We start from the raw sequence: 13,240 nt of genomic DNA, 5'->3' as shown, positions 1-13,240 counted from the left end.
GAAAAGTGAAATCTCCTTAAGCATATTTTCAGATTCATTTAATTAGTGCTCTACATTAGACACTGAAATTAGAATGTGCATCTCTGTTTTCTTTTATGTGAGTATAAATCATTGTGACTATGAAATGGTGCTTGGTCATAAACTATTTTTTTTTCATTATATTAAATTGCCAAAGGTTTCTATTCCATCATTTCTTTCCCTGCTGTTGTACAAGTAGAACAGAGCACATCAGTTTCTCTGATGTTAAAGTACTTGAATATTGTGGTTACTCTTCCACCAAAATAGCCACTATTTTTGTGACCATGGAGAACCTGTAATTTTTTTTTTAGTCTACTTATCTTTTTGTTGCTTCTTTGTGGCTCTTCCTGTTCAAGGCGAATTTTGAATATATTTGTCTTATAATGGAAATAGAATATCAAAGGATGGATAAAGTTTTGGAAGCTCACTCTTATCTGGGTTTTAAACACTGTTTCTTTCCTTTGCAGAATGCTGCCTTTTTATATGGCCTTGGTTTGGTCTACTTCCATTACAATGCCTTTCAATGGTAAGTAGGAATAAGCTGACAGTGTCAGTGTTTTATGTGGTGTCCCATCAGTGTGTGATTATTTCAGCCTCAGTTCAGTGTGAGTGTAAAACAGTTTAATTTCGATTTTATTACAGATAAGGTGTTTGCAGGTGTTACTGTCCTGGGTCAGTGTGTGTATTACTGCAACATATTTGGGGCAACTACAACAGTTCCATGAAAAAGAAGGCACTTTGGGAGAAGAATTTACACTCCCTTTAGTACGATTCAGCAGTGGGGATGGAGCAGAATGACTCAACAGGCTTTTGGGAATTGTTGTCATTGATAATCTGTGGCCTGGGTTTGTTGGAAAGCCTCTTATAAAAAACCTTCTTGGCAGAGAGGTGGTGAATTGGGCTTGTTTTCATTTTGCTTGGTAGGCAGAAATTTTGACAGAGCTGCATTAGGTGAAGGGTTTGGATATGAGAAGCGATAGGCTTGGATAGAATCAGTGTTTCAATCAGTTGAAAAAACTCAGGGTTAAGAGTTGTAATTTCTGCCAGGGCTTTGAGGACTGAGCAGGGCTCTTGTTCAGGGTGGGGGAGGGTTGGGTTTCAGTTGGGGTTTTGGCTTTACTTTATCAGCGATGAGAGTGGTGAATGGAATGGACTCAGTCACTGGAGCTCTGTTCAAAGGTCCTCAGACTTCTATTGGTGTTTAATCCTGTGGAGATAGAGTTAATTCATGGGGGGAGAAGTCAGAAAGGTGCAGTGTTTAGGTCAGTGCTGTTTTACACTCAGTACAGAGACTGTTAGTACAGTAAGTGTGACTTCAGTACTTGATTGATCACTAAAAGTTCCATTGTGTTACTGAGCTAAGCCTGATTGCAGTTAGGGATGCAGTGAGTGACCACTGACTGATGGTTGGGAACAATGGAGCAGGATTTCTCCCCCAGCTCTCCTTAAATTGTTTCTATGTATATCTAAGGCAAAAGATTCATACTTTACTCAGGATAACCTGCATAAGCTTTTATTCTTCAAATTAGAATAAGTTGTTTAAATTATGCATTCAAAACATGGATTATTTTATCTTGAAGCTTTTTTACTGATAGTGGTGAAATTAATGTCCTTTGTTGTATTATACAGGGCATGCAATTCTGTTGCATTCTAATTAACAAGAGAAGAATAGAAAAGTTTAGAGAAAGCCTGAGAGTCCATTGTTTTAAGGTTGTGATGAGACTTGGTTGAATTTTACCAAGTTTCAGAACATTCTAGTTGCTACATAGTCTTGTTTTCATCATTTAGCATTCAAAAGTATTTTGTGCACCATTTATTACAAGCTGTATCTTGTTACAGTTTGCACTGTGAAATGGTAGATAAACTGTAAGATAAATTAGACAAAGCAGTTAGATTTAGAGTAATTAATTTTTTGAAAAGCCACCTGTTCAACATAGGCTTTTCCCATCAACAGATTATGCTATGTAGTATTCATAAATTAGAGCTTTGAATTAATTGAGATTTTTCTTCACTTGTTGACAGCACGAGTGTAAGCTGATGTCCTAACTTAAAGAACTGCACATAGATCTCATATTAAGGTTGAGTAGAGTAACTGTATTTTCCATTTCATTCATACAACAAAGTTATGTATAGTGTGCTGTTAAGGACATTGTGTACCATGAAAGTATTGGGTAGAATTTTTAAAGAAAGAAAATCCAATAATTTTTAAAGAAAGAAAATCCAAAACTGCATTTTTGTGTGCAGTTTTGATTTTTAATCCCCCTGAGGGCCTTTCTTTCCCCTTTTCTGTGATTTTTTGGGGCCTAGAGCAGAGGGATATCGGGTTGTTGGTATTCAGATGTGACAAAATCACAATAGACTTGGAGATGATAGCAAGTCATTTACAATAGGTGTTCTTCTTTGAAGACCTTAATCCTCCACAGAACTCTCACAGATTGCCAGGAATCCTCTTCCAGAGTGAAATGCTAATCTGTCTTCCTGCTGCATTTATTTGTTTATGCTCATAGAGGACATGGATCTCGATATTTCTAGCAGGCAGAGGAAGACTGTTCAAGTATTCAAGACTATTTAAGGTGGTTTATTTATTCTGATTCATCCATGAACTGGTTTTTTTGACACCACTGCTTCATAAATTCAGAGACTTTAAAAAGAGGGAAGTACATAATCCTCCTAAAAGAAGGGGTGAGAAATACTTGAGGTTTTTTCATGTCTCATATAAACAGGGATCATAAAAAAAGCAAGTGGGAATAAGATCAGCTTTAGAATTTTTGTTCATATATTTTATATTATTTTTAAAGTTGTCCAGCTTTCATAAAAGATGTGTTGGATTGGTTCCAAGACTCTTAATGCAGTTCACTGTAATTCAATATTGTACATATTTTTATATACTAGAGCAGCATTGCAGCATTATCTTAAGTACAAATCTTAGCTGTTAGATCATTTTATGTTGGTGATTTTGTTTAACTGTTCATGTAAGAATTAAAAGTCCTCAACATATATATGAATGCTGCAATAGTGTAATCAGACCAAATCTATTTCACACAATTATAGCAAGATGTGTCATAAGGTATCATCTCAATAAATTGAACCAACTGCAGTAAAACAGGTCTGAAAGATGTGAAATTTTGATACTCCCTTCTTTTACACCATTTATCATCAGGCAGTAAGTGGTTTTTTACTGTTGTTTCCCTGTTTCTCAGTTAAAGTAGAAAACCAGTAGAATGAGATATTCACATAACTTCAATAATTTCATGCCCTCCATAGTTGTGTTATAGATTGAACATTATTAAAGAATTTTAACAGTTAGTCCAAGGCTGTCCTTCATTTCTGTGAAATACCTGCACCCAGGTGTAGTGGCTTGGATACCAAATTTTTTGTCCACTTAAGTGAAAATTCTGAGTCTGCCTCCCTTATCTGCTGATTCCACTGACTTCCATCAAGATGAAAAGATGGAGCCCAGGTTCTGACGTTGTGTCCTGAAATGGAATTTCACACCCTGTGGATCCCAGTGTACCAACTGTGGTACTCCAAGGCCAGCCTGCAGTGTTTTCAGTGGCCTGGCAAATTGCTGGACAGCTGAGAAAGGCTCCAGATTGCTCAGAAACATCTGACAGGAGACTGAGATCAGTCACCCTGATTGCCCCATTTGGGCTCTTTGCCCTGAGGCTCCTCAGTTCAGGGATTCCTTAGCAGCTGTAGGAGCTGAGTGTTACAGAAAACTCAGTCCTTCAGCAGTGACCCTGAAAAAAGCCAAAGACCCTTTCCCTCACCTTCATCATGACTAAAGACTGCTGTGGAAAACCAGTAATTCCTGAGGGGAACTTCCTGACCCCTCTGCTCCCTGATCCTTCCCAAAGCAGAAGCACTGTCATCATCTGTTCAATATCTAGATATAAAGATATCTAAAACCAACATCTCTTGCTTCTGACTGGGTTTGTCCACATAGAAGGTCAAGCATATAGTGGGGTGTGTAGGAATGCACACTGCCAAGTGGAGACCTCTAAAATTTTAAACACACAGTCTGTAGAGACTGCTTTGTCAAATATTTCTCAGGTTTCAGGTGGCTGGATCTATATATATATGTATTTTTCAGGTATATAAAATGGGAATGTACGTGTAGAGTACACATGCATGTAGTAATTAACCACTAACAAAGTGCACAGTTAACTTTTTTTTCATTATCTTATCTTGCTGTGATTTCATAGCAAACTACTCTTGGATTGCTGAAAACTCTGCTAATGCTACGGAAAAAAAACTACTCCCAGCTGCTGTTCTAGAGAAATGTTTAAAAACTTTGCTACTCAAAATATTTTGCCATTCAGCTGTTGCAGCCCTCTGGACAGAAGAGTTGTAGCTAAAGACTGTAAAAATGTTTCATAAACACTTTGTTTATGTTCAAACTGTGATTATGAGTTTCAAATAGAAATTTGTCCCTGATAGCCTCACATCACTTCCATTAAGGCTGTAAAACGATGTGAGGCTTAAAATAGGTGGTCAGAAAATTGAAAGAGGGTAAGAACACAAAAAAGAAAGTTTCATTCCAACTGCATCAAGTGACATGAGAATAATGTTAGGTTCTTTTATTTTGTACGCTCACTCTGATTTTCATGGGTTTTGTTTGAAATGTACAAAAGTGATAACTTCTGAATAGTTAAATTGATGTTCTTTTATTATATTCTTTTGCCTAGCACAAAGCTGATTTTATTCACAGTCTATTCAAGAAAACCATCCAGTAAAAGTCATATGAGAGTTCGCTAAATGTTTAATATAATAATATATTTATTATTCACCTGGTTTCTTCACTTTCATAATGGAGGGCATTGTTGTATAGATTAGTGGGTGGGACAATAGCTGCAGTATTGATTCTGGCAGTCTTGATTTGGAGATGTCATTTTTATTTTTCCTGAATTTCTGTAGCAGTGCTGTGTAAAATGAAAGTCCAGAGGTGCTTTTCATTCTTTGTAGCGTCTGTTTTCCAGTCCTGCTTTCCCATTTTGTGAAGTGTTAGAATAGCCTTTCCTGCTTGTTAAGAGAAATGTCCTCATCCTTGGAGAAAATCCTTATTTAATTTCAATAAATTCTAGCAGACTTAACCAGCATTGTGTCTCACCATGCAGGTGTCAGTATCATCAGAGAACAAAAGGAAAATCGTCTCTTGCTGAATTCAATGACTCTTATTTACTTCTGCAGTTTGAGAGCTCCTGGCCTTTCATTTGATAATTTTTCCTTTGGTTTGTTGTATGTTTAGTCTGCTGAAGGAGTGAGATGAGAAGTTCTGTCTGTGCATGAAGGGCAGTGGATTAGCGGGGGAGACTCCAAACTGACTTGGGGAAGGCTCTGTGCCATCAGCCCTGAAGGAAGCTGTTGGACTGTTGGACTCATCCAGCTGTTGGGTCACATCTGCACTTCTGGTTTTGGTCAAGCCATACAAGAGCTTTGAGGGAGAACATCTGGGTAGCTTGGATGCCTTGGATCCTCCAGACCCACAAATTTCTGGGTGTAGGCTTGGATGGAGAACAGAAATGGGATTAGAGATGTTTGAGAGTAAACAAAGATCTGTACAAGAAGGAAGTGACTCCTGCTGTGTCTGGAAGGCCCAACTGTGGAATGGGTGTCAGTGCTGCTGCAGATGTTCTGCTGTTTGATAGTAAGGGAATGAGTCTGGAGCTCTGGGCATGGCAGTGGAAAGTATGTTCTTGATGTGTCCTGTAATTGGGAGCATGTTGCTATTTTGTTTAAATGTTTCCTGCAGGCAAAATTACATCAATATTAATTCAGCTGTGATGTAAAATTGCTCATCTGTCTGTAAGAGTTAATAAGTAAATGCCTTTTCAGAGCTTGACTATTTTATTCTATAAAAATTCTACTGAGTATTTAAATGAGGTTGTAGTTATTGAATTAGACATGAGTACCTACCACTGGTAAAAAATGTTGAAAATGCTCTTTCAGATCACTTAATTGAGGAAATTTCGGTGATGCCTCTTTTCACATTGGTGGGAGTAGTTTCTGTATTTTATTATTCATGCATGTCATCCAGTAAAAAACTACAAATTGTAAAACCAATATGGAATTAACACTAGTTTTAAGTAAAAGGTAAAATTTGATTTTTAGTTACTTTCATCTATGCAGAGATAAACCTTACTCAAAGCATGGTCTCTGTGACCAGCAGTTTCTTACTAAATGTGACATAGTCTTCCCTGTTGTCTACTGATGTGCTCCTCTGAGAGACTGGGGTAGGCAACATTCTTGGTTTTTGAATGAAGGACAATATACATTCAAACTAAATTTGAAAACTGTCCTGGAAAGCTTTTAATTATATTTTTGGCTTTGTTTTACTCCATTGCTCAACAGTGTCAATGATTTATATTTCCTGTTCAGTAAGCAAGAGACTACAGAAATATTTTTGTGGCACTCAGATTCTCTTAAACTTTTTTAGAAATCCTCTCTTTGATGATCTTTTCAGTGAGGATGTGACATAGGGGAAATAGGGAAATACTATTTTCTGATCAATCAAGGATAGCTAAATGAGGAATATGAAGTTTACAGAGTGTTAGTGTGGTCACTCTGTGTGATGTGCTATAGAACTGCTATGTCTTCATTCCCAATTTTTGTTTTCTCTTTCACTGGAATTATAGACAGTGGTTTTCTTCCTTTGGTGGGACTTAGGATATTGTCTTTGAATAAGTTACAGGTAGTGGATTTTAAATACCAGTGGATTATATACCTAGTGCCCATATTAGAGTTAAGACAAATGAAAATACGCAATAATAGAATCTATCTTCTGGCGTAGCAAAAGCCTAGCTTAAAATATGTGCTGATACTTAGTGATCAGCCCAGTCTTTGGCCTTTCAGTTTAATCTCTGTTTTTTAGATGATGAAGATGAGCATGGTGTTGTGAGACAAGGATCTTTGTTTGTTATGAATTCAGTGTAGATACGGGCTTTGTGCTTCACCACACCATAGGATTTCAGGGAAATTCAGATGAGATGTGAGAGAGCTTAGCTCTGGTGCAGAGACGTCCCTTCAGCACTTCACTTGCTCATTTTCCATATGCTGGCAGGAGAGGAGGGTACTGGGTAAAGAGAGCCTTCCTGAAGGATTGTGATAGAGGAAGCTTCAGTTCCACAATAAAAATTTAATACTTTTTTCAAGCCTATCTACTCTTAAGTTCTATTTAAAGAAGTCAGATAATGCTTCAGGTACATACAGTTGCATTGTCTAGAGGAAGTTCTGTGCCTTTGGTTTGCTTTGCCATGGATGAGAAAAAAGCCTTTAAGAATTTTAGAGCAGGAGTGTTTTTGCTGAAGGATTCAGAAATAATAATTTATGTGTGTTGTAAGTAAAAAAGTCTGTGAAAAATCTTTGTTGAATTTTGCATTGCATCTGCTAACCAACCTTTAGTCTTTATAAATAATACTGTACTTGGAGAGTAGGAATTAAATCAGCATGCTTTAAGAGAGTGATTTTGTCCCTGCTCCACAGCAGGTCCAGTTCCCCACAGAGACTGCCCTGTCACCTGCCCCCTTGGCACCCAGCTGTGGGCTTCCAGGGGCAGCAGAGGGGATTGTGTTCTCTGGCCTGGGGCTCAACTCTGCCCCAAGAGGGGCTGGTTCTGATTTCTCTTCTTGTGTGACCAGTGGTGTACAGGAAGGGATTTTGTTTCAACCTGTCATTGGATTTCGGGCAACAATGAGACTTAGCTTCTTTCTTAATTCCTCTGTGACTTTAATTCTATTATCTTTTAGTTGCATTTCAGCTGCCCTAGTTTTACGCAGTGGCCTGAGAGGCAAAACAGTCCTGTTTAGAGTCACTTTGTTTCTGCTCCAAGATGGAGTTGTTAGATGGCATTTCTGTTTTATCTGGTATGGTGCCATCATAAACAGAGACAAGTCAGAGAGGATTTGAAGGTAAGGAAGTAGAATCAGAGCCATCTTCACATATCATGGGAATATGAAAGAAAGTTACTGTGTGAGGAGCTGGCAGGCTTTTATGTCTGCATTTGGAAGTAATGGAGCAATTGGTATTAGTTGAGTTCTTGTGTGGCACTGGTGCTAGAGAAGGGAGGAGAAAGTAGAAAAAGGAGCAGGTTGGTGCAGTGGGAGGAGATGTGTGTGATTTCTCCTCTGCTGCTGCTTGGGGGTCTGCACTGCTGGAATCAAAAGCCACCTGGCTGTTATAAGTGAACTTGCACTAATTTTGTAACTAATTTGTGAGTCATCCTCTCTGAAATATCAGATATGTTAGTGTATTTCATGCAGCAAATTAGTTTCTCTAAATTAATAGAGAAGATTAGACTTTCAAATACATGAGGATATCTGGAGTTCAAAATTACTCAATCCTTAAAGAATCAAAAGTCATGCACCAAAAATGTTACATGTTAACCATTATTTTGTTATTTTCTCCTGTAACAATTACTTTCTGATCCACTTTGTTAGCTATATAAAAAAGCATTGATTATAGAGTAATACTTTAGTAAAACATCATTTTTGTAATCTGTGTTTTTCTTTCAGGGCAATTAAAGCATTTCAGGAGGCGCTTTATGTTGATCCCAGCTTTTGTCGAGCCAAGGAAATTCATTTGCGACTTGGGCTTATGTTCAAAGTGAACACAGACTATGAGTCTAGTTTAAAGGTAGGTTTAAGTCCTTTCAAATTGAATTGACATTTCTTACAAGTTGTGTGTTGCATCTTAAAGCTGCAAGGAATGCATAAGCATGGAACCATCACAGGCCACCTGCTAAAGAAATTGAAGTGCTTTAATGTGAAGTGTCTTAGTCCTAACAGAAGAAGGATAGGTTTGAGGTGTGTGAGGTGCTACACTCCAGATGAAAAATTTGGTGTAGGGCTCTTGTTAAAATAGTAAACCTAGAGAGAGTGAGGTTGTACTGAGAGCTAAGGGAAAAAAAAAATAGCAACTTGCATTATTTGATCTTTTATTTTTATACTCCTTTTTTCCCCCCCTAGCTTCCCTGTTGTAAACTGGAAGTTCTTGGAATTAGTGAACTAGAAAGTTTTTATGCAAAATGATGTCTTTTTTAATGTAATTGTTAATTTTCTAGCAGTTAATTATTCTTTTATTTCCTGGCTTGAGAGTCAGCTTCTAAGGCAACAGTTTCTGGCTAATCAGTTGAAAATGGTTAATGGTAACACAGTGCTTTGTTTCTTCTGTACTTCTTCAGATTCCTTACTATTTACATTCTTTTCTGGTCTCTGATTGTAATCTGACATTTTATCTCCCTCCATTCAGCACATTTGCCCATGTTTTTCCTCTTTCCATTTTCTACTCTACCCACATGTCCTTTCCTTCCTGGCCTCTAAATTTAGCTGTTACGTGTCTTGGAAAAAGGAAGTGTTCTTTTAACAGACTTGCATGTGGTGATAAGTACACCTGCAGGGCTGAGAATTTTGTAATTAAGTGCAATTTGTAAACACATTTCTGCATATTAATCTTCCCTCAAAATTATTGAAAACAATAAGTGTTTTGTTTTCAAGAATCTATGGCTTTCTTTTCTTGGCAGATTGTTTTCTTGGGTTTCAGAATCACATTGTCCAAGATTTGTAAGAGTAGAGTGTTACTCTCAATTTTTCCTTTCTGTTTTTGTGATGAGGGGAAGTTCTCTCCCCAGGCTTCCCTTTTCATCCAGAGTCCAAGGTTTCACCTACAGAGATTGGTAGGGTTGGAAATTGCGCAGAGGAGTAGAAAAGATTCCATGCAGTGAATGGTGAAAGAGAGCAAGGAGAGGTAGAGGTAGATCACTCTTGAGAAAGGGATTATGTGAGAGCTTGGGTGATCCTATTTCCTTATACTATGGCACAGATTTGGTATGTCATGATATATATGAAATAAAATAATTGCTGAAGTACATTTTGGTTTTATTTTTGAAGAAGCTGGGAGAAAACAAGATTAAATTTACAAGGAGGTGGTCGTCTTCTAAACAAGTAGTAGAAGAAACTCAGTGATCTCAAAAAGGTCTTTTCCAACCTAGTTGATTATATTATTTTAATTTTTGATATAAATTGATCAAGAAATAATAACCTTTTACTGCTGTGCCATAAAATTTGCAGTTCTGTCAGTGAATCAGGTATTTAAATAAATATTATGATAACTCAATCTAAATAATTTCTTGTGTTTGATGTTCACTACTTTGCAAAACAAATCACTCACCATGAGGATTTTGAGTATACCAAACTTCAAGTTTTCAAAACACCAGCTACAAATGGGAAAAACACCAAAGTAGTATTTTGAAAACAGAAAGAAATTAATCTTTTTATTTCAAAATTATCATGATTCCATTGCTTTTATGTGGCATATGGTTAAGTCACTTAAGAAAACAAATGGCCACAACAAAAGCAGGTTACCCTGGGGCAAAGGGATGGTCTTCAAAGGATGGTGAAATGAACATGGGTGTTTGCATTGAAGATGGTTTCATATTTTTCTTAAAGCAATATAACTGCAGCTTGTTCCTAAAAGTTTGTCTCATTTTCTACCTTGCAATCCTGATTGCCTCATTCAGCACTCTCAGCCACATTGAATCAAGTGATTTTTCATTTTTTTGCTTTTCCCCATTTGCAGACTGAGGTGGATCAGAAGTCTGAGCCAGCTCAGCTTGAGATGGCCTGGTTGGTACATCCAGTGCAAGGTTGATGGAATGGGAAGGAGGGGATGGAGCTGTCTTACCCCTTCTGGTTCAAAATGTAATGGGAAACTGCTCTGGAATTACCAACTGAGACACCTGAAGCAGAGTTTCTGGTTTTCTTCTTTGCTATGGAGGTTGCACTCCTTAGTAAAGAGTAACAGTGAGGAGCAAAAGACCCAGTGGAACTCGGTCTCAAGCACTTTGAGCTGTTCCCAGTTCAGCTCAGCTGTGGATTTAAGGTGCAGTCCCAGGACTTACCTACTTTGTTTGAAAACAAAGTGTTACTGATTGACACTTAGCAGTTCAACATCACAATGTGTCAGTTGAGGGGAGAATTAAGTAGAACAAGGCTGTAGCTTCTTTAAAAGTTAATCAGACTGTGATTTAAAAAAACCACACCTTAAACCAGAACTCTGGGTGATGAGAATAGGAGAGGCAAAACAGAAAATGCTTCCTTAGTGAAGAGAATGAAGTGCTGGTGCACTGGTTATGCTCAAGGATGGGGAGTGTAAAATGGGGAAGGGATGTGAGGAAAGAGTGTGAAGGGATGTTTTCACACAATGTCTGTCTCGTTCTCTGAGACACAGTATCTCATCTTTGAACAAAAGAAAGATAAGAAACCCAAAGCAATAAAAAGACAGACTTGTCTTGTTGTGCCTTTTTTGGTTTTGTGGATCTTTTTAAAGGGATCCAGGATTTTACAGAGTAATTAAGGGGGTTGGGATCCAGCCTGCCTGTGACAGGCCTTGAGCACAGACCTTTTTCCTGGGGCTCTTTGCCCAGTTTGAGCTCCCCATTCACATGGAGGCAGAAAGTGGAAGTGGCTTTTTCATCTGCTATTCGCTTGTGGCTGCTCTGGATTTCACAGATTGTACCAACGTCGCATTAAAGTACTTTGAAATATCATAATGTTTTTGATGGTATTTAAACATTCATGTTAAGTCTGTAATTGCTAAGAATAAACCATTGCCAACAGATGAGTCATTGTCAGTGAGAGGCATTGTCAGTAAGAGACTTCAGGCAAAGGGGGAAGATGGAAGTCTGAAGGTCATATATTTCATGTTTTTCACAATTTTAGAGCATTAACATAAATCATCCGTATTTTATGTAAGCAATTTAAGCACAAAATTAATTTTTACTATTTTAAGATGTTGATGATCAAGATAATTGCTAGAGTGCTGTTTAACAAGCATAAAATCAACTCCCAGTGTTTTTCAAAATCAATTACTGGTTTTGCCTGTTCTGCAGTTAAGATTTGCAAATTACTGTGAGAATCCTTGACTTTCTCTGTTACCCCATTGCCATAAAGTCTTGCAACACCAATGCTGTTGAAAATTACTTGTCCTTCAGGCTTACATTAATGAAAAAAAGTGTCCCTTCTGGTTGAAAAAAAAAAACAGTCCTTGTGTAACCTGGCAGATTGGGCCATGTTACCTCCAGAGGTGAGACAGGAAAGCTGAATTTTCCCCTTTGATCAGAAAAGTACAATTCATTCCAAAATTAACTGCCAGTGACTTGGGGGATGGATTTCTTTTTATGCATTGATGACTGTAGCAACACCATGCTACTGAGGTTCACCTCACAGTCCAGCTTTTTTAGTTCACTATGTCTTGCTGCCCCTTTCGTGATCACTGTTTCTTACAAATGACACAAGGAATACTCTGTTCCATGGTGGGAGCTGTAGTGGCGCTGTGAGAATCTGAAAGGAGACTAAAGCAAGATCTCTAGGAATATAATGCATCTTTTTATTTACTGGGTAAATGTAATTGGAAAAAATAGTCACACTTTTGAGTTCATGCCACATTATTTCTGACATGCCACTTCCTGTCATGGTCATTTTCCTATTCATTGAAGATATTTTTTAAAATCTGGCCTCCTTTTTTCATAGGTTCATGTCATCATCCTGTCTTGCATGTGTGTCTCAGTTCTTCTTTTAAGTACTGTTGAATCTTAAACAATTTTTAGAAAATTATGTGGGAATGAAAGATTTCTAAGAGAATTTTGGAGGACATTCCAGTACAACATACTGATCCAGAGCCCTGTGAGATCTGGGAGCTGAGCACCAGGTGACAGCTGTGGGAAACCTTCTGGTGCTCATCCTGCTTGCTGCTGTTGAAGTCTCCTGGTTTTAGTGGGGATTTAGAGCCATGATCCTGAAAGCCCTTCGAATACAGAATTTATACTTAAGGGAGAAAAGAAATCCTTGTTTTTTATATTTATTAGATTGATAACATTGAGGGAGCAGTGGAGGCCAGGGGGCAGATTTTCAGAGGGTTTGGTTTTATGAGAGGAAGCTTTGTTTGCTTTTGTTTGGAGATTTGTGGTAGGGAAATTGTGTGGCTTATGTTGGATTTTGTTTGGTTTGTGGGGTGGGTTTTTTTAATGGGTGGTCAGTAGGAATGCTGGACATGAGCAGGTTGGTTTATAGCAAACAAAGCAATGTTTTGCTTTGGGAATTTTATTTGATTTTATTACAGGTGCACCCTGTACCCAGTAACAAAACCTTTAGAAAAGTGGGAACTCAATTTCTCATGTTTTCAGTTATCTGCCTTTCAGTAGAAATACTGATTCTGTGTTTCACTTCCA

General features: G+C 37.8%; 1 protein-coding gene across 17 annotated transcripts in view; it reads left to right on the top strand.

The window, feature by feature from the left end:
• Positions 1 to 13,240, top strand: part of KDM6A (lysine demethylase 6A) — a 151,146-nt gene that overhangs the window by 72,351 nt on the left and 65,555 nt on the right. For 16 of the 17 annotated variants that reach the window (XM_084227157.1, XM_084227155.1, XM_084227153.1 and 13 more), the window contains exons 5-6: positions 486 to 544; positions 8,529 to 8,649. In XM_084227157.1, coding sequence (XP_084083283.1) covers positions 486 to 544; positions 8,529 to 8,649 — 180 coding nt within the window. Of the gene's footprint in view, positions 1 to 485; positions 545 to 2,078; positions 2,097 to 8,528; positions 8,650 to 13,240 lie in introns of those variants that run through there. The other variant, XM_084227158.1, reaches the window with a different exon arrangement.

The sequence above is a fragment of the Fringilla coelebs genome (assembly GCF_963513975.1).
Source record: "Fringilla coelebs genome assembly, chromosome: 2".
NCBI classification, from domain to species: domain Eukaryota; kingdom Metazoa; phylum Chordata; class Aves; order Passeriformes; family Fringillidae; genus Fringilla; species Fringilla coelebs.
This window is presented reverse-complemented; position numbering and strand designations above follow the sequence as displayed.